At 40.7% G+C, this 25,941-nt stretch overlaps 1 protein-coding gene and 1 pseudogene across 4 annotated transcripts in view; both read left to right on the forward strand.

Moving 5' to 3' along the window:
* The first annotated feature begins 10,234 nt into the window (after positions 1 to 10,234).
* Positions 10,235 to 25,941, forward strand: part of RNF149 (ring finger protein 149) — a 40,328-nt gene continuing 24,621 nt past the window's right edge. For all 4 annotated transcript variants that reach the window (XM_078056784.1, XM_078056783.1, XM_078056785.1 and 1 more), the window contains exons 1-3: positions 10,235 to 10,778; positions 21,857 to 22,107; positions 23,035 to 23,103. In XM_078056784.1, the coding sequence (XP_077912910.1) occupies positions 10,322 to 10,778; positions 21,857 to 22,107; positions 23,035 to 23,103 (777 nt within the window). In that variant the 5' untranslated portion in view covers positions 10,235 to 10,321. The remainder of the gene's footprint in view (positions 10,779 to 21,856; positions 22,108 to 23,034; positions 23,104 to 25,941) is intronic.
* Positions 14,329 to 14,460, forward strand: LOC118532992 (U4 spliceosomal RNA; annotated as a pseudogene).

Genomic DNA, 25,941 nt, shown 5'->3' on the forward strand with positions numbered 1-25,941 from the left:
TCAGATCTTCTGCCCATTTTTAAATCAGATCTTTTTTTGCTGTTGAGTTGTATAATTATATATTTTGGACATTAACCCTTTATCAGATACATGATTTACAAATATTCTCTCCCATTCAGTAGGTTTCCTTTTTATTTTGTTGATTTCCTTTGCTGTGCAGGAGCTTTTTAGTTTGATGTAGTCTCACTTGTTTATTTTTGCTTGTGTTACTTTTACTTCTGATCTCAGATTAAAAAAATCATCACCAAGACCTATGTCAAGGAGCTTATAAGTTTTATGGTTTCAGGTCTTACATTCATGTTTTTAATACATTTTGAGTTAATTTTTGTGTATGGTATAAGATTGTGGTCTAGTTTCATTTTTTGGCCTGTGGCTGTCCAGTTTTCCCAGCACCATTTACTGAAGAGACTACCCCTTTCCCATTGTATATTCTTGCCTTCTTTATCATAAATTAATTGGTCATATATGATGGGTTTATTTCTAGCCTATCTATTCCGATCATTGACCCCTGTGTCTTTTTTATGCCGATACCATACTGTTTTAATAACTATAGTTTTGTAATACAGTTTGAAGTCAGGGAATGTGAGGCATCCAGCTTTTTTGTTCCTTCTCAAGATTGTTTCGGCTATTCAGGGTCTTCTGTGGCTCCACACAAACTTTAGGATTGTTGTTCTATTTCTGTGAAAAATGCCATTAGAATTTTGATGGGGATGTCACTAAATCTGTAGATCACTTTGGGTAGTAAATTCTTGCAATCCATGAGCCCAGAATATCTTTCCATTAATTTTTGTCATCTTCAGTTTCTTTCCTTAATGTCTTGTAGCTTTCAGTATACAGGTTTTTTACCTCCTTGGTTATATTTATTCCTAGGTCTTTTATTCTTTTTTGTTGCAGTTGTAAATGGGGTTGTTTTCTTAACTTCTCTTTCTGATGGTTCACTATTAGTGCATAAAAATGCAACAGATTTTTGTGTATTGATTTTGTATCCTGCAACGTTACCAAATTTGTTTATTAGTTCAAACAGTTTTTTGATGGAGTCTTTAGGGTTTTCTATGAAAGAGGAGCTATTACAACTGATATCACAGAAATACAAAGGGTCATAAGCAATAACTGTGAACAATTACACTCCAACAATTAGACAACCTAGAAGAAATGGATAAACTCCTAGAAACATACAGCCTACCAAGACTGAATCATGAATAAATGGAAAATCTGAATACTAGTAAGGAAATTGAATCAGTAATCCAAAACCTCCCCCAAACAAAAGTCCCAGACCAGACGGCTCCATTGGTGAATTCTACCAAACATTCAAAGAAGAATGAATACGAATCCTTCTCAAACTCTTCCAAAATATAGAACAGGAGGGAACTCTTCCAAACTCATTTTATGAAGCCTGCATTACCAAAACCAGACAAGGATGCCACAGGAAAAGAAAATTACAAGCCAATATCCCTGATGAACATAGATTTAAAAATCTAGACAAGGATGCCACAGGAAAAGAAAATTACAAGCCAATATCCCTGATGAACATAGATTTAAAAATCCTCAACAAAATATTAACAAATTGAATTCAGCAATACATTAAAAGGATCATACGCTGAGTGCCTTGGTTGAGCATCTGGCTCTTGATTTTGGGTTAGGTTGTGATTTCATGGGTCATGGGATCAAGCCCCGCATTGGGCTGTGCACTCAGCAGGAGTCTGCTTGAAGATTCTCTCCCTCTGCTCCTCCCTCCTCAAATAAATAAATAAATAAATAAATAAATCTTTAAAAAAAATCATACACCATGATTGAGTGGGATTTATTCCAGGGATGTCAGGCTGGCTCAACATCTGCAAGTTAGTCAGTATGATACACCACATTAACAAAATGAGGTATTAAAAATCATATGATCCTCTTAATGGATATAGAAAAAGCATTTGATAAAATTCAACATCCATTTATGATAAAAACTCTCAACAAAGTGGGTATAGAGGGAACGTTCTTCAACATATTAAAGTCATATATGACAAGCCCACAGCTAACATCATACTTGAAAAACTGAAAGCTTTTCCTCAAGACAAGATGCCCACTATCGCCACTTTTATTCAACATAGTATTAGAAGTCCCAGCCAGAGCAATTAGGTAAGAGAAGAAATAAAAGGCATCCAAATTGGAAAGGAAGAAATAAAACTGTCACTATTTGCAGATGACATGATTTATTAAAAAAAAAAAAAAAGCCACTATCCAAAAGAACAAAGAACTGGAGAATTCTCATATACCTAAGGTTGTAAAGTTGTAAATGAGATTCTTTGCCAATGCATGTATTATAAAGTCAGTAAGTGAGGCAAAGAACCACTCAAAATTCTTGCACTGGGGATTATGAATGACTCTGTCAGTCTTACATCAGCCTCACCCTCTAAGCTATTTCTTTATTAGGGATTCTTTTGCACACTGAAGATCTCCAGTCACACTGATAGGTAGTACTGTGTTTGTTTGTACAGTGCTATTTGAGTAGGCCTAGGTAGAATTACAACTTTCTTAATAAATAGCATTTTGGAAAAATATCTATAGAGGTGGAAAAAAACTTTATCCAGTCACAGGCAAAAGAGAAAGGAAGGAAGGAATGAAGGAAGGGAGGGAGGAAAGAACAAAAGAAAAAAGTCTATCTTGGTAGCATAATTAAAGTCTCTGGTGTGAATAAAATAAAATTTGGTATATTACACATTTAAATAACTTTGGTTTTTAATTACAACTTTGAACTCCATTAGGAATAATAATATATTACAGCTAATATGGGGGCTCTGGCAAAATAAGTCATCTATAAGCATAATGCTACAGTTTATCATTTCTCAAGGGGCAAGGCCCAAATCCAGGTACTCAAGGCCAAAATCCAGGTACCAGGAAGAGTAGTGGTTCTCAAATGTGGGTGTGCATCAAAATCACCTGGAGGGCTTGTCAAAACAGGAACAGCTGGGGTGTGCCTGGATGGCTCAGTCGTTAAGCGTCTGCCTTCGGCTCAGGTCATGATCCCACGGTCCTGGGATGGAGCCCCACATCGGGCTCCATGCTTGGCGGGAAGCCTGCTTCTCCCTCTCCCACTCCCCCTGCTTGTGTTCGCTCTCTCACTGTGTCTCTCTGTCAAATAAATAAATCAATCTTAAAAAAAAAAAACCAGGGACAGCTGGGCCCTCCTCCTGTGTCCTTCCCTTTTCAGTTTAGGATCAGTAGGTCTGGGATGGAGCTCAAGAATTCGCATTTCTGGGACGCCTGGGTGGCTCAGTTGTTAAGTGTCTGCCTGCCTGCTTTCGGCTCCGGTCATGATCCCAGGACCTCGGGTCGTGATCCCAGCGTCCTGGGATCGACCAGTATTGGGCTCTCTGCTCGGTGGAGGGCCTGCTTCTCCCTCTCCCACTCCTCCTGCTTGTGTTCCCTCTCTTCGCTGTCTCTCTCTGTCAAATAAATAAATAAAATCTTTAAGAAAAAAAAAGAATCTGCATTTCTAACAAATTCCCAGGTAATGCCAATAATGCTGGTTCAAGGACCACCCTTTGAGAACTACCAGAACCAATTGCGGTTACCTTCCATTGCTTGCCTTGACCAGATGTATTTGCAAAGAGGAAATTCCTGGGTGCCTCACTCATAGGTCTTCTGGGTTCAGACCAGAGTTGAACTCATTATCCATCTGCTTTTAAACTAGGACTGGCTGTGCATTACAATCATCTAGGGAATTTTTTTTTGTAAATTGAGGAGTCCCCAGTCCCACTTTCAGAAAATCTGAATTAATTGATCTGGGTGATTTAACTGGTCTGGGTAAAGCTTACTGGGACTTCAGTTACCATTTAAGGTAGTGGCTCAACCATGGGTATACAGTTGCAACACCTAGAATCCTTTTAAAGAACATCTAAGCCTGGCTCCATTCCAGACCAATTACCAGAATCTCCAAGGGCAGTAGGCCTTGGGGTTGTTTTGTTGTTCTGTTTGTTTTTAATTAATAGACTTTATATTTTTTAGAGCAGTTTTGTGTTTACAGAAAAATTGAGCAGAAAGTACAAAGAGCTGCCATATACTCCCTCCCCTGTCCCCACGGTTCCCCTACTATTCATATCTTGCATTGGTGTGGTGTATTAATTACAACTGATGAACATTGATGAACTGATGAATATTGGTACGTTATTAGTAACTAAAGTCCACAGTTTACATCAGGGTTCACTCTTTATGTTGAACAGTTCTAGGGTTTTACCAAATGCATAATTGTCAGGTATCCACCATTGGGGTATCTCACACAATAGTTTCAACCCTGGCATTTTTAAAAGACACCCCAGGAGACTTATCGGTACTGCCAAGTTGAGAACCACTGATTTAACAATTATCGAGGAGGAGGAACAAAATAACTAGGTACTTTCCTATGTTTGTTATTTTAAAAAATTCCTCATTTGGTTCCAAGTAATGATCAACAGCAAAATAAGAAGGGACCAATTTGAAGTAAAAAGCAGCAAAAAGATATATCCCTAAATAAAACCGTTCTCATATTATTTACCAGTCAAATTGGCAAAGGTCAACAAGTTTGACACACATTACTTTAGAGAGTACTCTCAGATACTGCGGGTGGAATGAAATTTGGTAAAACCTCTGTGGGGGAGCATTATGGGAATATCTACGCAAATTACAAATGCACTCACCTTTGCACCCACCAATTCCACTTCTAGAAATCTATCCTATAGATAATGTGTAAAGGGACATATGCACAAGGTTCTTTTTTTTTTTTTAATGTTTTATTTATTTATTCATGAGAGTCAGAGAGAGAGAGAGAGAGAGGCAGAGGGAGAAGCAGGCTCCCCACCTAGCAGGGACCCCGATGTGGGACTCGATCCCAGCACCCTGGGATCATGACCTGAGCCGAAGGCAGATGCTTAACAATTTGAGCCACCCAGGCGCCCGCACAAGGTTCTTTATGACAAAGTTATTTGTAATGGCATAAGATTGATAATAACCTGAATGTCTGTTAGTTAAGGGCTGGTTAAATAGATGACGGAAAAACTTGAACATACAATGAGATCCATATAGCCTAAGAAAGGACAAGGATGCTCTTTATGAACTATTATGCAAAGACCTTCAACAATAAGTGAAAAATGCAACATGCAAAACAGTGTATAATATTTCACCATTTGTGGAAAAAAGGAGGGATAGAAGGTAAATATATAAATTAATTTGTTGTATAAGTATGGAATTATATTGGAACAATCTACAAGAAACTAGTAATACTAGTTGCCTTGGTTTGGGATAGCTGGGTCAAGGGTTGCAGTGAGCATATTCTTGTACATTTTGAATTTTGAATCATGAGAACATATTACATTAAAAAGAATTTTTTTAACATACCTACCCCTAGGTCCAGCAATTTCACTTTTAGGAACTGATCCTATGGGGGAAAACATTAAATGACTGGGTAAATTTTCAATGATAAATATTATATATTTTAAATATTGTAATATTATTTGTAATATCAATAAGGAAAAATTTGTAAGATTTTTTATATTATGTTTTCATTTATAATATGGAAAAATAGAAAAGAACTTATATGTTCCAAAACAGGATTGATTATAAAAACAGTGCTGCTTTCACGAAATAAGTCAATCAGAGAAGGACAATTATCATGTGATCTCACTGATATGAGGAATTTGGGAAACAAGACAGAGGATCATAGGGGAAGGGAGGGAAAAATGAAACAAGACAAAACCAGAGAGGGAGACAAACCATAAGAGACTCTTAATCTTAGGAAACAAACTGAGGGCTGCTGGAGTCGACGGGGGTGGGAGGGATGGGGTGGCTGGGTGATGGACATTGGGGAGGGTATGTGCTATGGTGAGCGCTGTGAATTGTGTAAGACTGATGAATCACAGGGCGCCTGGGTGGCTCAGTCGTTAAGCGTCTGCCTTCGGCTCAGGTCATGATCCCAGGGTCCTGGGATAGAGTCCCACATCAGGCTCTCTGCTCCACGGGAAGCCTGCTTCTCCCTCTTCCACTCCCCCTGCTTATGTTCCTGCTCTCGCTATGTCTTTCTCTGTCAAATAAATAAATAAAATCTTTAAAAAAAAAAAAGACTGATGAATCACAGACCTGTACCCCTGAAACAAATAATACATTATATGTTAAAAACAAAACAAAACAGTGCTGCTTTCAAATGATGAAATACCATGTAGTCATTTAAATGATCTTGGAGAGAGGCGTCTGGGTGGCTCAGTGGGCTAAGCGTCTGCCTTTGGTTCAGGTCATGACCCGGGGGTCCTGGGATTGAGCCCCGCGATGAGCCCCGAGACAAGCCCCGAGACAAACCCTGAGACAGGCTCCCTGCTCTGCAGGGAGTCTGCTCCTCCTTCTCCCTCTCCTTCTGCCTCTGCCTCTCCCCCTGCTCGTATGCTCTCTCTCCCTCTCTCTCTCTTTCTCTCAAATAAAAAATAAAATCTTTAAAAAAAATGATCTCGGAGAAATGTATTCATGATGTAGAAAAATGTTCATGAGACTTTGCTGAGTTTTAAAAAGGCAAATAATAAGCACTGTATTTTGTCATTTTAAGAAAATTTATAGGAAAAAATTATAGGGACATAGAAAAAAGTCTGGAATGTAACCACATTTGACAGTATTTCTCTGGTATCATTATGGTATTTCTAATCTCTTTCAATTTATCTATATCTTCTGATTTTTTAAAACAATGAACATGTATTATTATGATTAATGAAAAAAAAAAAAAAGCCAGGGCACAGATTGTGGTCTCTAAAGAGCACTTCCTACTAAAGGGAAACAAGTGTCCTCAGAGAAATGGCTGATGCTCTGCTGACTACGGAAAGCAGGATTGCTATCAAAGGAGTCAAATGGATTTAGGAGCCAATCTAAAGAGGTTCCCAAGGACTAGTGATGAGGGAATGAATATGGGCTTCAATAAGAATAATAACAGCAAAGGATTAAAACTCATCAAGTATGCATTAAGGACAATTTAAAAAGAATTCTCCTGCCTGGATCTATAAAGCAATGGATAGCACACTGGACTTCTAGGGGAGTTACGGATTCATTATTCTGAAAACTGATAAATAAAAGAAATATTTAATCTGGCTCTTCTATGTAAATTGTACCTCAAGGTAACCCTTATTTGGTGAGGGGAAGTGTCTCTTTATAGAAGTGTTCCAGTTAATAAAATGAAGAGGGAACGGGGCACATTTGTGGCTCAGTCGGTTGAGTGACCGACTCTTGGTTTTGGCTCAAGGTCATGATCTCAGGGTCCTGGCACCTAGAGCTCAGAGTCAGGCTCCGGGCTCAGCAGGTAGTTTGCTTCTCTCCTCCTCCTCCTCCCTGTCCCTCTCCCTGTGCCCCTCCCTCCATCCCCCCTAACCCCCACCCCGCCGCTCCTGCCACGCTCACTCATGCTCTCTCTCTCAAACAAATAAAAAAAATCTTTTTTAAAAAGGATTTTATTTATTTATTTTATTTGAGTCAGAGAGAGACAAAGAGAGAGAGGTGGGGAGGGGCAGAGGGAGAAGCAGACTCCCCGCTGAGCGTGGAGTCTGATGTGGGGCTTGATCCCAGGACCCCCAGATCATGACCTGAGCCAAAGGCAGACGCTTAACTGCCTGAGCCACCCAGGTGCCCCCAAATAAATAAATCTTTAAAATTTATCAAATAAATGACAGAATATCACCATTTTGCAAACAATGAAACAGTAGATTTAGGTAATGATAGCATTAACGGCAACCAACATTGCAATAAAAGAAAAATCAAATCATCCAATTCTTTAAAAAGAAAAAGAAAAAAGGAAACTTAAGAGACATTTCCACCAAATGCAATGTGTGAACGTGTGAACCTTGATCCAAACAAACTGAATGTAAGATACCATTCAGTAGATAATCAGGAAATTTATGCACTGACTGGATATTTGATATTAAAAAACTGTAGACTATTTAAATATCGTGATAATACTGTGATTATGTTTTTACTTCTAAAGGTACATATGACAATGTTTACAAATAAAATATGTCCAGGATTTCCTTTACAATAACCCAATAGGGGCCATTGCAAGTGGCTTAAGGGTATACTTGAAATTAGCCATGACTTGATCATTGTTGAATTGAAGTTATAAGTGCATAGAGCTTCATTACGCTAGTCCCTCTACTTTTGGAAACATTTGAAATTTTCTGTAATAAAACAAAAGAAAAAACAATGAAAGCTGCACCTCCCTTCCCCGTAAAAAGTATGGTGGGGGTGAGGCTTGTCAGCTTTTCTTCTTGGGACAGTAGAGAAGGGGAATTGGAGACACTGAGTAGCACTCGGCGACTAGTGTAGGGGATAAAGGCCCTAAGGGTTTGAGCCAGTGGCTGCCGCTTTGGAACCAGCCGCAGCCTGAAGCCGGTGATGAAGAAAGGAAAACCAAGAAGCTGGGGTGAGCCTCAGGGCTTAAGAGCTGCAAGGTCTTAACCTGTTGAACTTTTTTGAGCAACAAGCCTGTAAACAATCATGAGTCCTTAACTCTGAAACAGAAAAAAGAAAAAGAGCTATTTTGCTCATTTAATAAACATGGGTTACACAGACGACACTGTGCTCGCTGAGGAAGGTTCATAAAAACAGCAAAGACACAATGCTTGCCATCATGAAACTCCCAGTGTTGTAAGAAGGCGAAAACACCTCGATTTGGAAAGCAGTATCGCTGGTATAACATTAATGTATAAGCGTAACATTCACAAGCAACAGGGAAAATAGGAGGAGCATCCAAGTTTGTCTTTAGGAACCAGAGGTTTCACAGAAGATAGCTTTTGAGATAAAATTTGAAGACTAAGTTGGTGTTGCCAGGACCAAGAGCCAGAAGCAAGAGGATTTCAGAAAGGAGGAAATGAATTTGCAAGACATAACATGAAACTACAAAGGCATATTCTGGGAACTACAAGTACTTGTTTTGCTAGAGCCTAATGTAGGGGTCTTAGGACCTGTTCTCTAGCCTGCCATGAAGGTAACTTATTTCCCTTATTCTAGACCTGGGACAAGGGGAAGGCCTTAGGCTTTCCTTTAAGTATTTAAAACTGGTTTCCTGTTGGGAAAGGGACAGGAGATCCCACTTCGAGGGGTGGTACGGATTGTGGGCCAGACTGCATTTTAGAGCAATTTTAAAATGCAGTCCTAGACAGGCGGATAACAAAAGGGAAAAGTGAGAAGTGGGTTTTTTTGTTTTTTTTAAAGATTTTATTTGAGAAAGAGAACAAACGGTGGGGAGGGGCAGAGGGAGAGGGAAAAGCAGACTCCCCGCTGAGTGGGGAGTTCTATGCCCAGCTGGATCCCAGGACCCCGAGCCTGGACTCATGATCTGAGCCGAAGGCAGACCCTCAACTGACTGAGCCACCCAGGCGCCCGATAATGGAGAAGGTTTAAGGCCCAACAGAAACCCTTGCTGAGTGGCAACATTCTACTTCCCTCAATTATAGATCTTTGTAGAAGGAGGAAGATGAGTCAGTCAGAAATGAATGGTCTAAACTTTTCCTGCAGCAGCAAGGCTTTGTATCCACGGCAGTTTTAAATGGACTACCTCCCAGCATTTATTTTCAAACAAATCCTTTTCTTTTTATTTACTGCTGTACAATGTAAGTGCTCATCTAAAGAGGCAGTTTGATGCACTTATTTCAAAACTACTGATTATACATAAAATACCGTAATAGAAAACGTTGCTGTGAGTGCAGTGCTGGAGAGAAGCGACAAGAGATCAGTTAGCATTACAAAATCGGTACCAAAAAGTGGATGGAAAACATGAGTAGCTTGGTGCTAGACAAGCAAGGCCTCTGCGAAGCGCCTTGAATTGCACTGTAAACTCTTCATAAACATCCGCTGGGCGACTTTACATAACTGCGCTCCCACGCCTTTCGACCCGCTCTCCGACGGTCGCTTCCCCTGGCTTCGGTGCCCTCGAGGTCCGGTTACACAAGCTCGGGCCCTGGCCACCGCGCCCTGCGTGGCGCAAGACGTCGCGTGAGCTGCTCGCACCCGGTCCCTGAATCCACGGGATCCTTGAGGTCGCGGACCGCCCGGCTGCGAACGATCAGTCACGTTCAAGCACCGAGCGGAGAGGGCAGCCTCCAGCCCGCGCACGTAGCGCCGGGGTCCGGGCGGGGAAGGGCCAGGGAAGGCCCCGCCCCAGTCTCCGCCCCCTCCCCCGCTCCGCCAGGTGCGCGTGCGCCGCGGCCCCGCCCGCCACCCGGCCTGGCTCTCCGCCCACTCGGCGGCAAGCGCCAGCTTTTTTACGTTTTTCAGCGGCCTCGCACGCGCGCAGCTGCAGCCGCGGACTCCTCCTCGTCAGCCCGGCGGTGGGGCCATGGCGTGGCGGCGGCGGCCCGAGGCCGGCGTCGGGGCCCGCAGCGCGCTGGCGCTGCTCGCGCTGGCCCTATACGCGCCCGGGGCCAGGGGCCGGGCGCTCGAGTGGTACTCGGCCGTGGTGAGCACCGAGTACGTGGACCCGCACACGAACCGCACCGTGTGGAGCGTCTCGGAGAGCGGCCGCTTCGGCGACAGCTCGCCCAAGGAGGGCGCGCAGGGCCTGGTGGGCGTCCCGCGTGCTGCGGACCGCGACCCCGAGGGCTGCGCGCCCGACACTCGCTTCCTCGTGCCAGCGCCCGGCGGCCGGGGGGACGCGCCCTGGGTCGCCCTGGTGGCGCGCGGGGGCTGCACCTTCAAGGACAAGGTGCTGGTGGCGGCGCGGAGGAACGCCTCGGCCGTGGTCCTCTACAACGAGGAGGGCCACGGGAACCTCACCACGCCCATGTCCCACGCAGGTGAGCCGAGGCCGGGGACGTGGGGAGGCGGCGGGGGAACTCTGCAGCTTAGTCATGGCCGACGGCCCTCTCGTCCTCGGCCTTGATCCCCAGGGGCAAGCCGCGAAGGGGTTTGGGGGCGCGACTCTGATGGCTTCTGGCGGTCAGGAACTGGGAGGGAAGCTCTGGATGTGCGCGCCGTGACCCCCCGGGGCTCTATGGGCAGGTAGGAAGGCCTCCAGACGAGATTAGATCTTCGCCTTGGGCCCTTCAGGTGTAGGGAGGCGCCCTCTGAAGGAGGGCAATGGGGAGAACGAAAGAAATTAAAAGCCACCCAAAGAGGGTTATGGTGGAAAGTCTCATGATTGCTAATCATGGGTCCCTTTCCATTCATCGTTTTTACAAAGTCAGGTGAGGTAGGAATCCAAGGTCTGGCAGTCCCTTCACCAATGTTAAGTGGTGGCTTGGTCGAACTCTGGTTTCTCCACTTTAATAAAACGTGTCTGAGTATTCTGAACTTTTGAGTCAGAAAATCTGGACTTAACTGAGTCAGAAAACCTGGATTTAAGTGCGGATATGTTTTCTCACTTCCTACATGTAAGGCTGTAATACTGGCCCAACTGCCAGTCAGCTTCCGTGAGTCTAGAGTTTAGATGAAATTTTTCAGGTTGTGTTCATTCAGGAAAAGGTCTTGCTCTTTGCCAGGCGACACTTCCCACACCTATTCCCCAGGGCAACAGGTTGCATCTTCAAGCACTAATGACAGTTTGAGAGTCTTATTTTGCAAGACGTCCTCCTCAGAACTGAAATCTGAATGTTACAGGACCTGTACCCAGCAGAGTGAACATATTTCTGTTACGATTTCTAAGAGCATGACTCATTCTGAATTTATTGTGATTAAAGTTTTTTTTTTAAAGTTTCTGCTGCTGCAAGTCAGACATCCTTTTTCCTGTACTTCTGTTTTTCATTCTGCTTTGATTTCTTAAAGGCAAGTTCAAACTTAACATAATGAAGACAGAAAGGGACTTTGGATTTGGCCTATTTTAGCTGTGATGGGAATAGAAATCAGTTGAGAGGTGAGAAAATGGAGACTGTTAGAACAACTCTTTTAAGAAGGTTGACTCTGAGGGCTCAAGGTGTGCTGAGAACTGTGCAGAAACTATAGGGCAAGGGAGGGTTAGGGTGGACAATGGTAGGGCATATTGAAATTGGCTGGGAGTGATGTGGTAGAGATCCAGGTTAGAGAAGAGGTAACTGCAAGAGTCAGGTCTTGAAGAAGGCCATGTCTAGGATATTTTGGAGGGGTTGACCTCAGACAGTAGAGGGGAAGTTCTCAGTTGCAACAGAAGGAAGTGGTTTTGGAAGAGGAAATAGAAGCAGGTGCTTATGTGGTGGCATTGGGTGAGGCACCACCTTTGGTGCCGCTATTCCAGTGAGTATAAGTCTACCAAGTTGTCATTGTACCCAAGCCGTGTTTCCGTAAAACTACCATGAAAAGCCCTGTCAGATTTCAGAGACCATTCCTGATACATCCTATCAATGGTGTTTTCCCAATTTTAGTAGATCTGTCTAGGAAAAGAGGTTAATGTGTCAGGATTCTCTGATTCTGGGTCCTTGTAGTCTCTTCTGAGTGTATAACATCTTCATTTGGACCTTTTCTTTTCAATGGCTGGCGCATTGGCTACAATTTTCTAAATCTGTTTACTGCATTTTTTGATAATGATGTTACATTTTTCCAGGCTAATAGCACTTGCTCTAACCATGGTTCAGCCACCTTGGTTGCTTATATTATTTGACATAATTTAGCCAGGCCCCGAAAAACACCGCGTTGATGTTTATTTTAAATCCTCATGAGTTTCTCTTCTATTATCAATGTCCATTCTAGTCCTTTTATTGTGAGAATCATTCTTTGTGAGAAAAAAGACAAAAGTAACAGCTTTAGCAATTTTTTTTTAATGCGTGAAAGTACCCAGTGTGTAGGCACTGTGCTCAGTGCTCTCCATACAGCGGTTCACTTAACCCTCCGGACAGCGTTTTCATGTATGTACTTTAACTCCATTTTATGGATGAGGAAACTGGTCCGTGGTAACAGGAGGGTCTATACATAGCCAGATCATTCTTTGTTGTGGGAGGGGCTGTCCTGTGCATTATAAGATGTTTAGCATCCCTGACCTCTACCTACCAGATTCCAACAGTACTCCTCCAGTTGTGACAACCAGAAATGTCTCTAGATAATACCAAATGTCGGGGGTGGGGAGGGGGAGGGAAGTGATGATAGAATCATCCAATGTTTTGAACCACTGACTTAAAGGGAGATTAATTTGGTAGCATTGTGACCAGTGGATTAAACAGAGGAAAGCCTACAGAGACTCTAGTCTGTTGGGCTGATCCAAATAGAAATAAAGTTGACCCTTGAACAACACAAGGCTTAGAGGCACCAACCCCCCATGCAGTGGAAAATCCGTGTATAACTTTTGACTCCCCCAGAACTTAACCACTAATAGCCTCCTGTTGACTCGGCATTTTACCAATAACATAAACGGTCAATTAACACATGTTTTGTATGTTACATGTCTTGCATACTGGATTCTTACAATAAAGTAAGCTAGAGGGAAGAAAATGTTATATTAAAAGCATAAGAGAAAATACACTGACTATACTGTACTCTATTGGAAGAAAAAATTCTTGCATAAGTTAACCCACACGTTTCAAACCCATGTTGTTCAAGGGTCAACTGTGTAAGGGCGAATACTGTAGTGGTGACTATAGGAATGGAAAGGAATGACCTTCACAGAACTTGGCCCAACTGGGAACAAGGGTACAAATGTATCATGACTTTTTGAGAATGGAATAGCATTAAGAATGGAATGAATGGAATTAAGTCAGAAGACAAACTGGCTTTGACATACTTGAATTTGAAATGTTATACAGAACCTTAAATGCAGCTCAAGTTAGGTTTCTTGGATTTTGTCAGAATGTGACTGGAGGCAGTAAAAACCACAGATACCAGTGGTTTCAGTGTCCCTGTGTAGCACTGGGGTTCTGCAAAATAGGTAGAGGTGGGTGCTTGTAAAACTGAATCGTGATAGTCTTTTCCCAAATCTCAGGGAGAATTTCTCCAGTTTTTCCTAAGCCTGTTGCTTGACTCTACTAAATCCAGTACAGGATACTTTGGGTATAAATCAGTGTTTTATCATGGTTCTAAAAATAAAATCATGACTTTTAAGATAATCTGTCAGAACAACTGTAAGGACTGTTAAACTAATTAATTCCCTGTTAATTAATCTTAGTTAATTCTCTTTACTTTAGCAGACAGAATAATGAGTAGCCACTTTGGGCTAAGTATTGTGCTTACTAAGGCATAGAAATGCCTAAGACACATGCCTGCCTCCTCAAAGGAGTTTGTGACCTGGTGGGAGCGATAAACAACTTTCCAGACAATATGGTTTGGACCTTGATGGAATTATATGCACGGATGCTTAGGAAGCATAAAGGAAGGACATCTAAAGCAGATACTGCAAGGGTGACTGGTAGTTAGTTTGACCAAGATGAGTAAAAATTGATACAAGTCAGCTTTGCGCAGTGGCAGTATCGTAGCCAATGAGGTTTATCCGAGGCGCGATTATTGCTAATTGAAAGATTGATACAAGGCAAATCATTAAAACAAAAGTTTTTATAGAGTATTGGCCTTAGTGTGATTATTGTTGTTTAATAAATTGTTTAATAAATAGGATGATCCTTTAGCTGCAATTTTGGCATGGCCTTTTAAGGATAGATTCATTCATTCACTCTGTATACAGTTAACTTCATTCATTCTGTTAACAGCTGTTTACTGAGTGCCAAGTACTGGCAAGGCTTAGAGCTATGTTTGAAGAAGGGGCCAGAGTTGGGGTGGAGGGAGACGACAAAAATGTAAAAGTCCCTGGTGTTATAGAAGATGTGCATTTTGCATTTGCAGAGCATGGTAAATAGTTTTTTATGAATAATAAATTTTTGATGATGTTTAATGCTATACTCAAATGATCCAAAAATGTGGATTTGAATTATGTATTGTGGTGCTGTAGGAAGACAGAAGTGGCACCTCACAGGCACGCTTAGAAGGTGGGATTAACTCAGATGGTTCCCAGAAAGATTGAGTTTTGAAAGAAACGTGGATGGAGAAGGTGTCTCTGGGTGTGTATGGTGTGTGGAAGGGGGGTTGGGCTATAGGACATTCTTGGTGGTGGGAACAACATTGTAAAAGGCTGAAGCCCTGAAATAAAGTAATGCCTTTAGGAACCCTGCAAAGAGCTGTATATGCAACAAATACAAAATATTTTTGAGCAAGTCGAATTATCCAAAACATAATTTAAATTTCCAAGAGAAGAATTACATTTGTTTTTGTGTCCTCCTGACACTCCGTAGCCAACCATAAAAACATTTCTGTTTTGCATAATAGCTTCAAATTTTGGAGACATTTGCATTCATATTGGGTGTACTATTTCTATTAATATTCTCCTTATTGGGGCATTTCAGCTATACTACTTGAAGATAAGCCAATTTTTTCAGATAGATTCATGCATACAGAAACTCTTCTATGGGTCACCACTGCATGATACTTGGCTACAAAAACTAATAAATAAGAACAGGTAGTACTCGTCTAGTGAGGGAGAGAGACCTATAAAGAAGTTCTAGTAGGTGTTTTATACACCTGCTAGAGCTGTATCTAAGAGGAACTGATGCATTGCAGGCGTAAAGGGGTGGGTGGTGCCAAGAAGCCTTGAGTTGAGCTTGTGCTGAATCTTGAAGATTTCACCAAGAATTTTCCAGGTTAGAGGGCAGAAGGTGGAGAGGGTATGGAAGTGATGAGAAAGAAAGAACACCTGAAATTTAACAGGATTCTTTTGCTGGGACTCTTAAAATGTATTTCTTGCTGCCTGAATTGGTTTTCTAGAGCAGAAATCTAATCCTCCACTTTAAATATTTCAGTAGTTCCCACCCCCTTCAAAAGAATGCTGAAATATATATAGTTTCCTTTGGGAGGAGAGAAATGGTACACTAGACTCACATGTAACCTCTAGAATTTTGAACCTATTGACCAAGACAGGATTTCTTAACTTTTTTGTTTTTGAGCAAGTGGTAAGCGGAACACAGACATTTGAAAGGAAACAGAAATATATGCAATTTTATTTCTGGCACAGAAGAGTTTCATATTTATGGACAGTATGGCTTGCTAAAGAGTACTATATTTGGTATTTATTATTTGATAAGTAGGTTTATGATCATGTACTCTGTACACAGACATTGTGCTAAGTAAGACAAAAACTGCCTTCGAGTTTTCCTGTCTAATGGTGAGAGGTATAGATTCTTTGGGGGAGGGAGAGGGATTGCACAAGATGACTGTTTTTTACACAAGCATGACTGGTAGCAGGGTTAAGGCCTAGGGAAGAAAAATCCTAAGAACTTTCTCTCCTCTCCCAAGTCTTTGAGTGTCTGTGCATCCTATGAAGAAACTCAGCTGTTTAGTTGGGAAATAAGCTGTGATTTGCTCTCGTGTGTCCCTAAGGCTCTCGAGGATTGTCCTGGAGAGGTGGCAGTGCATGAGGAGGGAAGGGCAGAGCCAAATGAGGTGCCTGTGCCTGGTATCCCTTCCGGTCATGCACACAGTGACCCAAGCTAGTGCCATTTTTACTCAGCTGCCCTACCTGCAGTTCATCCCAAAAAATGTTCTAGAAAAACAAATCATGGTATAGAATGAGTCTTCATTCTGAGTTTTATTAATTTAAAGTAGTTCCCAGAAGCAGTCTTGCTGCTATAATTAGTATAGCAAATGGTTTAGCTGTCATCCTAGACACAGTATTTTTTTTTTTTCATGATTTCTTTTAAATCAGTGAACTGTTTTAGTTTCCTAGGTGAAAAATTTCAAGTTGATATTACAAGTTTTCAGTTCAGGGTGTCCCTCTGATAATCACTGTGTGTCAGAAAATTTTGGTGTTCAAGAACCAACCAATTGAGATTAGAATCTCAATTCATCTTCTACCTCTCATTTATTCATTCATTTATTAAGCAAATATTTATGAAACACTTTCTGTGTGCCAGGTTCTATGTGAGGCACTGGGGGTAAGGAGGTAAGATACCTTCAAATGTACACCAGTTACCCATGGTCAGCCTCGGTCTGGAAGTAGATGATCTTCCTTCCGACCTATGGTCAGAAGGTTAGTAGTAGCCTAATGTTAGGTCATAACGTCTGCGTCATTCTCCTCACTTCATCTCCTCACATGGGCATTTTTTCATCTCACCATCATCACAAGAAGGGTGAATACGGTACAAAATATTTTAAGAGAGACCACATTCATATGACTTTTTTTTTGCAGTATGTTGTTATAATTGTCCTACTTTATTATTAGTTAAGCTCTTACTGTGCCTAATTTATAAATTAAACTTTATCATAGGTATGTATAGGAAAAAAACATAGTATATATAGCATTTGTTGCTCTCTGCGGTTTCAGGAATCCACTGGAGGTCTTGGGATGTATCCCTTGTGGTAAGGGGGACAACTATATTTTATTCACTAATCAAATTGGACCAGTCACCATCCCAAATATGTCTTTATGATGATTTCACAGCCTAGAAAGCCTCCCTTTGTTTACTTAATAAACTTTTCCTGTCCTTCAAGATGTAGCTCAAGTGTACTTCCAAGGGAAAGAGTTCTCTCCCACCTCAGACAAAATTATCACTTCATTTCTGCAGCTCTTTGTATTCCACTTTCTTAGTAAATAAGCAGTAGTCCAAAATAGAAAAATTCTCATTTTATAGCTGAAGAAATATTCTCAGAGAAGGTAGTTTCTCCAGACCCAGGCAGTGGATAACAGATTTGAACCCAGTCTTGCGTGATTCTGAAGCCTGGGTCCCCCACGAGGAGGAGGCAGGGCAGAGATACTGCGTGGGAGCTGGGTCTTCAGGCCCTAGAACTGGCTTTTCCAGGTGGTATATGACATTCAGCAGCTCTCTTCAGATTTCTGAGCCCTCATCTGTAAAATAGTAATTTGGCCTCTCTGCTTCAAGGGAGACATAAATGTGAAAGTGCTCCAAAGTTGGTTTTCCCCAATTAACACAAATTTCATTATGTCAGTACCAGAAGTTTTATGTAGCTGTGACCATGGCATGGAAACAGATTTATTTTCTATATAAAACTTCTTAACTGAGACAGGCACATGGGGTTCTTTAAACCGTTCTTCCTACTTTAGTGTGTGCTTGAAGTTCTCCGCAAAAGGAGGTTTATGAGAAAAGGCTTTCAGCTTATAAAGTGCCATGTAATTATAAGTGGTATAACTATCATAATAATTGTTTCTGTGCTTGTGTTTCTCAGCTTCTAGATGTTTGTTTTCCTGAAGGCAGGAAATGCCTTCCTCCTTGTAGTGTCTCCCAGTGATGACATGGCAGACTGCGTGAGTGGGGAGACAAGTACATGTACGTTCTTGCTAAGTGACACCTTTGGCCCGGGTCAAAGGATCGGCCTCCAGGCGGGAGCCACCTTAGAAGGGTGCCCTTCTGGTGTTTCAGTAACTAAATCCTGATGGCAGGGGGCCACAGTGGATTTGCTACAGATTAAGTTTCTCTCTGCAATAAAATTGTTATAATGCACAGTTTTGAAGTGATGCCAGAGAACATTCTTTATGTGTATTTTTATTTTTATTTTATGTATTTTTTTTAAGATGTTATTTATTTGAGAGAGAACACAGAATGGGGAGCAGCAGGCAGAGGGAGAGGGAGCCTGACCTGGGGCTCAATCCCAGGACCCTGGATCATGACCTGAGCAGAAGGCAGACGCTTAATCTTGACTGAGCCACCCAGGCACCCCTTTATGTGTATTTTTAAAATTAGTTTTCAAATAGGTAATATGCGCACGTTGTACAGAATTTTTATTGTGTCCAGCTCCTCTTCCCAGATGCAGTCAGGGTCCCTACTCTCTGGGTCTCCTTCCAGAGGCAGTCCAAATTAATGTGACATACAGATCTTGCATCCACATAGTTTGACATGTTGCTTTTTTCCCCTCCTGTCATCTTGAGTACTATTCATACAAATGGAGTCGCCATCTCAATCTCTGTACACGTACTGTAGTCCTATTGATGGACGTTTAGATCATGATAGCAACAATTTAAATATTTTATTTATTTATTTGAGAGAATGAGAGAGAGCATGAGAGGGGGGAGGGTCAGAGGGAGAAGCAGACTCCCCGCTGAGCAGGGAGCCCGATGCGGGACTCGATCCCGGGACTCCAGGATCATGACCGGAGCCAAAGGCAGTCACCCAACCAACTGAGCCACCCAGGCGCCACGTGATAGCAACAATTTAGAGAAAATTTGACAACAAATATCTTTACAGATAGCTCCTGTATACGTATGCAAGTGTATCTGTAATTCTTGGACATGGAATTGCTGGATCAAAGAGCTGTGCATTTAAGTCTTGGGAAAATAAATAAATGAAAATTTTTTGATAGCCATTGCCCTCCACACAAGATTGTAATAATAAACTCCCCCTGCAGTGTGCAAGAGTGCAGATTTGTGCTCACTCTTGCCATTATGGAGGATCGAAACTATTTGATCTTTGCCAATCATACAGGTACAGATGATCCCCAACTTACTGTGGTTTCACTTGCAATTTTTTGACTTTATGATGGCACAAAAGCAGTATGCATTCAGTGGAAGCCATACTTCAAATTTTGAATTTGGATCTTTTCCAGGGCTAGCGATATGCCCTACAATATTCTCTCATGATGCTGCAGCCCCAGCTCCCAATCCGCTACATGATCACGAAGGTCAACAACCATTCTGTACCCAGACCACCATTTCGTTTTTTACTTTCAGTACTGTGTTCAGCAAATTACATGAGGTGGTCAGCACTTTCCTATAGGCACAGTGTTAGAGGATTTTGCCCGACCGTAGGCTATTATAAGTGTTCAGAGCACATTTAAGGTAGGCTAGGTTAAGCTGTGATGATGTTCAGTATTAAATGCATTTTCTACATAGGATATTTTCAACTTAGGTTTTCAGGATGCAGTGCATCCTAAGACGAAGATCTTTTTAATGTTTTCATTTGTACCATGACTTTTCATGTGTTTAAAGTCTATTTGTTGGGGAGTGACCGCAGAGGCATACAGGTTTTCTTTTTGGGGCAATGAAAATGTTAATTGAATTAGATTGTGATGATGGTCGCACAGCCTTTGTGAATATACTAAAAACCAGTGAATTCTATACTTTAAAAGGGTGAATTTTATGGCATGTGAATTCTTATCTCACTAAAGCTGATAGGTAAAAAAATTTTTTGTCTTTTCTGCAAACTGACTTTATTTCCTTTGTTTTTCTGTTGCTCTTTCTCTTACAGGAAATTGTTTTCTGTCTTTGTTATGTTACATGTATTTTCTCCCATTGGTTCTTTACTCTTTTGATCTTGATTCCTTGATTTTGCTCTTTTTTAGCTCTCTGGAAAATTTTCATTTTTATATTTCCTCTCTTTTATATATTTAAATCTTTGATTTACTTGGAACTTATTTTTTTTAATTTAATTTTATTTTATAATGTTATGTTAGTCAGCATACAGTATATCATTAGTTTTTGATGCGGTGATCCATGATTCATTGTTTTCGTGTAACACCCAGTGCTCCATGCAGTACGTGCTCTCCTTAATACCCATCACCAGGCTAACCCATCTCCCTACCCCCTCCCCCTCTAAAACCCTCAGTTTGTTTCTCGGAGTCCATAGTCTCCTCATGCTTTGTCTCCCTCTCCGATTTCCCCCCGTTCATTTTTCCCTTCCTTCTCCTAATGTCCTCCATGCTATTCCTTATGTTCCACAAATAAGTGAAACCATATGATAATTGACTTTCTCTGCTTGACTTATTTCACTTAGCATAATCTCCTCCAGTCCCATCCATGTTGATGTAAAAGTTGGGTATTCATTACTTGGAACTTATTTTGCCATAAATTGTGAGAAAGGGATACAGCTTTTTTATTTTCCCTCAGATAATACCCAATTATTCCCATACTATTTTTAAAAATAATCTATTTTACCCCAGTGATTTAAGATTACAGTTTTATCATATACTAAGTTCTGTTTTGTATTTGGGTCTAATTTCTGGACTTTTGATTCTACCCCTTTATTCTGGTTGTCTTCCTTTGCTACTACCACACTGTTGTAATTACTGTAATTGTAAATGTTAGTTCAGGTTTTACTTTTAAAAAGTTCTCCTGATGATTCGTGATTATTTTTCCCCTAATGAACTTCAGAAACAGCATTTTTAAGGTTTTAAGAATCCTATTTTTTATGGTTATTACATTAATTTATGGATAGATTTATAGAAACTGATTATTTTACCCCTTCTCTCTTTTTTTTTTTTTTGTATTATGTCTGTTCATGCCTTTGGACCAATGTTAAATAATAGTGATCATAGTAGAAATTCTCAGATTGCCTCCCTGTGATTAATAGGCATGCTTTAGGCATTATGTATTTTTTTTTTAAGATTTTATTTATTTGAGAGAGAGAGCACGAGAGGGAGGAGGGCCAGAGGGAGAAGCAGACTCTACACTGAGCAGGGAGCCCGATGTAGGGCTCTATCCCGGGACCCCAGGATCATGACCTGAGCTGAAGGCAGATGCTTAACTGACTGAGCCACCCAGGCGCCACTAGGCATTGTGTATTAAAATTCATAAGTGAAATTTGTCTGTACGGTTCTTTTGGTTTATTCCCATGTTTGGCTTTATTATCTAGAAATAATTTTTTAAACTTCTTTTTTAACTTTCTTAATCTGCTGTGGAACAATTTCAGTACCATCAGTTACTTCAAGTTTTGGTGGTAGAATTCACCCGTGGAATTGAATGGGGCTCTAACCTTTGCGGGGGGGTAGTTATTAGAGACTTATTCTACTTCTGATGTAGTCAGTCTATTTTCTCTTTTGGGACTAATTTCGGTAACCTAAGTTTTCCTTGAAAATTAAACATTTTTTGGTTAAGTTTTTGGATGTTACATATGGACAAGCTGTAGTACTCTTATATTTTTCTCTTACCTTTCTCTGTATCTCATTTTGCGTTCTTCATATGGACTTTTTTTGTTCTTCCCTACAGGAACAGGAAATATAGTGGTCATTATGGTTAGCTACCCAAAAGGAAGAGAAATTTTGGATCTGGTGCAGAAAGGCATTGCAGTCAAAATGACCATAGGGGTTGGCACCCGCCATGTACAGGAGTTTATCAGTGGTCAGTCTGTGGTATTTGTGGCCATCGCCTTCATCACCATGATGATTATCTCATTAGCCTGGCTGATATTTTACTATATACAGCGTTTCCTATATACTGGCTCACAGTTTGGAAGTCAGGTAATTATGGGTAATTCTTTTTAACTTTGCTTTTTAAAAGGTAATTCATAAATATTTCTCATATATATTCCCTGAAGTTATATTAGAGTTTTGTGGGCGTTTTTTGGACCATATTCTTAATTTCATTTTCATTCATACTATTTAATTAATATAACTTTTTTTTAAATAATTTTTTAATTAGAATACATTAAATTTTCTGTTTTGTGGGAAATTAAATACCTTTAAATGATGTCACTTTTTGCATGTTTTGCTCCTGTGAATACCCTCTTTCCCTCTTTCAGACATAAAGGAATGATAAATAGGCTGGAGGTAGAGTGGACCTGGTTCTGTGTTTAAAACAAGGAGAAGAGAACCCTGGGCCTGAAGGCGAGGAGCAGAATGGGAGGGGCTTCCTGGCTTCTGTGGTGGGGCAACTTTCAAAGCCATTTATCTGCAGAGAGGTAGTGTCTCTGTCACAGCAAAGAGGAGGGCACTCAGAGAGCCAGAGAATTCCACAGACAGGCCTTTGAACTTCACACTTACCCTGTTGTCTTGAAAAGCCACTCTTTCTTGCTTTGTAGGTGGTAGTCATTTCTGGTCATCCTGCACCTGCTGACTAGACGAAAACCTCTTTCATTTTAGGGACGGGCATTAGTAGATGAATCAGTGGGACCCCTCCTCCCCCATCCTCAGCTTCCTGCTCTCTTGCCAATATTTAAACATAAGAATTGGTTTCTTCTTCAGGCATGGAATTGAAAATATTCTTGATCAAACAGCTCTTAAGTTATATGTGGCTATTTTATAAATTAAGATGTAAATGGTAATTTTTGTTGTTATTTTCATTGTAGTCATTTAACTTTTTTAAATGAAATTTTTTTCTGTAAGCTTATGTGAATTTTTTAAAATAGTGACTTAAAATTTTTAGTGATAATATTTTTCCTACCTAAGAGCCATAGGAAAGAAGCTAAGAAAATCATTGGCCAGCTTCCACTTCATACTGTAAAGCATGGAGAAAAGGTAACATTTTCATGGGTTTTTTGTTTCTTTTAGACTAAAGTACATATCTGTTTATATGTCTAGCTAAAACTTTCCAGTCTGTTAAACTCACATTGAACATGTGGAGTTTTGACTAGTTTGAGTTAGTACTAACTTGTATACGTGTGTTCATTTTAGAGAAGGGTTGGCAGAAATATTCAGTTGTACATGTGAAGAGCCTCTAAAACCTGTGCCACCAAATAAGGTAGCCATTGGTCATATATAGTTATTTTACTTTTTTTTTTAATAAAGATTTTATTTATTTATTTGATGGAGAGAGATAGCGAGACACAAGCAGGGGGAGAGGGAGAGGGAGAAGCAGGCTTCCTGCCAAGCAGGGAGCCCGATGCGGGGCTCGATCCCAGGACCCTGGGATCACGACCTGAGCCGAAGGCAGATGCTTAACGACTGAGCCACCCAGGCGCCCCTAGTTATTTTACTTTAAATGGATGAAATTGAACTTAAAAATTCAGTTCCTGAGTCACACTAGCTACATTCCAAATACTCAAATGGCCCTATTGGCTGGTTGCTACTATACTGGACGGGACTGACATGTCTATCACGTAAGAAAGTTCTACCTATTGGTCAGACCCAGATGACTCTAAGGAAGGTAAAGAACTTCCAAGTTCCCTTAGACCATAGACCTTTGATACTTTAAACTCATTTCTGTTAAATCTGAGTCTATAGGCTATGTGTTCATTCTCTCTGATTCCCTTAAATACAGGGAGGAAAAAACTGGGATTTGTAGAGAAGGGGAGAAAAGATGTACTTAAACTACTTTTTAAAAAAAAGAAACATTCTGACATGGCCAACCTGGGACATAAAAGGTCAAAATCATACCAGACTTTTAAAGCATTTTGGGAATGGGACAGATCCTAAATCCAGAACCTCAGATTCTTGGAGGACCGATTCTTTAAGAGGAAAACAGTTGCCAATGCAGTAGTAGTACTTTTTTTTAATGGTCTTCTGTGTCTTTAGATGCTGATAAGTGTGTTGACTTGTAGGTATAGGTTGGTTCTGTTGTTTTGATTTTCATTTCATCTCACCAAATTGTTGAGACTTCATCTATTCTACCCTCCAATCCTCCTTCAAAAAAGAGAAAGAATAACTGCACTTATTTTATGTATCCCTTCTTTTGACCAACTTTAAAGCAGAAATAATACTCATTAAATTATAGACCTTTGAGTTTTTTTTAAACTTTGGATTCTGATATTAATGGTTTATTTTAGTATATTTAATATGAAGATACTCTTGGACTTATATTGCTGGCTTCCATTCCTAATGCCTTATACAGAAGTAACAGCTGAATTTTAATAGTTTGTGCAGTGTACTGGTTTCTTTCCATGCAAATGTACTGAACAGAAAAAGTAAAAGAAAACAAGCAAACAAAAAAAAGTTTCTCATGTCCTGGCTTGAGATTAGCACTTGATGTATAGATCACAGAGGGTCCTTGGGGAGAGAGTGTCTAGTGAATGCCTGTGATAAACTCTACATGCATTGCACATGGCCAGTCACTTGATAAGCATGTAGTTTTATGTTCCCCTTAGAATATGTCTTCTGCTCCACAGCAGGAAATCTCGGTCTATAAATAGGAGCAGAGACACTGGGTGTTATGCACAAGGAATGAATCATGGAACACTACATCAAAAACTAATGATGTAATGCATGGTGATTAACATAACAATAAAAATTTAAAAAAATAGGAGCAGAGATTTATATGTATAATATACTGAATTGAGTCTTTGAGAACATAAGTAAATTGATAGTATCCTCTTCCTGTACAGAGCATTTGGGTTTTTTGGGATTTTTTAAAAATTTCTTCATTTGAGAGAGAGCAAGAGCACAAGCGGAGAGGGGGAGGATTAGAGGGAGAGGGAGAAGCAGACTCCTCACTGAGCAAGGAGCCTGACCCAGGGGGGATCCCAGGACCCAGGGCTTGATCCCAGGACCCCAGGATCATGACCTGAGCTGAAAGCAGACACTTAACCAACTGATCCACCCAGGCGCCTCCAGAGCATTTCTTTATATAGAACATTTTTGAAAATGTGATCCTACTGTTTTTGAAAGTTGTCAAAATAATGGTTAAAAAAAGATCCCTAAATGGTCGGTGAGGTACATATGTGGATTTTTCTTTTCTTTTTTTTAATAAGTATCCTCTACACCCCATATGGGGCTTGAACTTATAAGCCTGAGACCAAGCATCACATGCTCCTTTGACCAAGCCAGCCAGGTGCCACACACATGGATTTTCTGATGATTTTGATTAAATTTATACCGAAAAATTGTTGTGTTTTCTTAAATCTACATCTTGTCCAGTTCTAGAGACAGGTGTTTGGTTTCTAGTTTTTCTTTTTTTTTTTTAAGATTTTTATTTATTTATTTATTTAACAGAGAGAGAGAGAGAGAGAGCGCACAAGTAGGCAGAATGGCAGACAGAGGTAGAGGGAGAAGCAGGCTCTCTGCCAAGCAGGGAGCCTGACGCGGGGCTCGATCCCAGCACTCTGGGATCATGACCTGAGCCGAAGGCAGCCGCTTAACCGACTGAGTCACCCAGGTGCCCCGGTTTCTAGTTTTTCTTTTCTTATGGACTCATTCACAGTAATGTATAAGCTTACAGACCATTAGAAACTTTAAAAATTGTTTCATCAGTTTTGTATGGCATATGATAGATGATAATATTTACTTTAGCAACATACAATTTTAAGTGTTACAGAATTTTAATACAGTCTTTGATAACAATAATCAGTTTTTACTGCTTGCTTGCTAACAAGTGATATACATGGCTCAGTGTATTTTTAAAATAATTACATAAGGACAGGG

This window comes from Halichoerus grypus, chromosome 10, assembly GCF_964656455.1.
Source record: "Halichoerus grypus chromosome 10, mHalGry1.hap1.1, whole genome shotgun sequence".
NCBI classification, from domain to species: Eukaryota; Metazoa; Chordata; class Mammalia; order Carnivora; family Phocidae; genus Halichoerus; species Halichoerus grypus.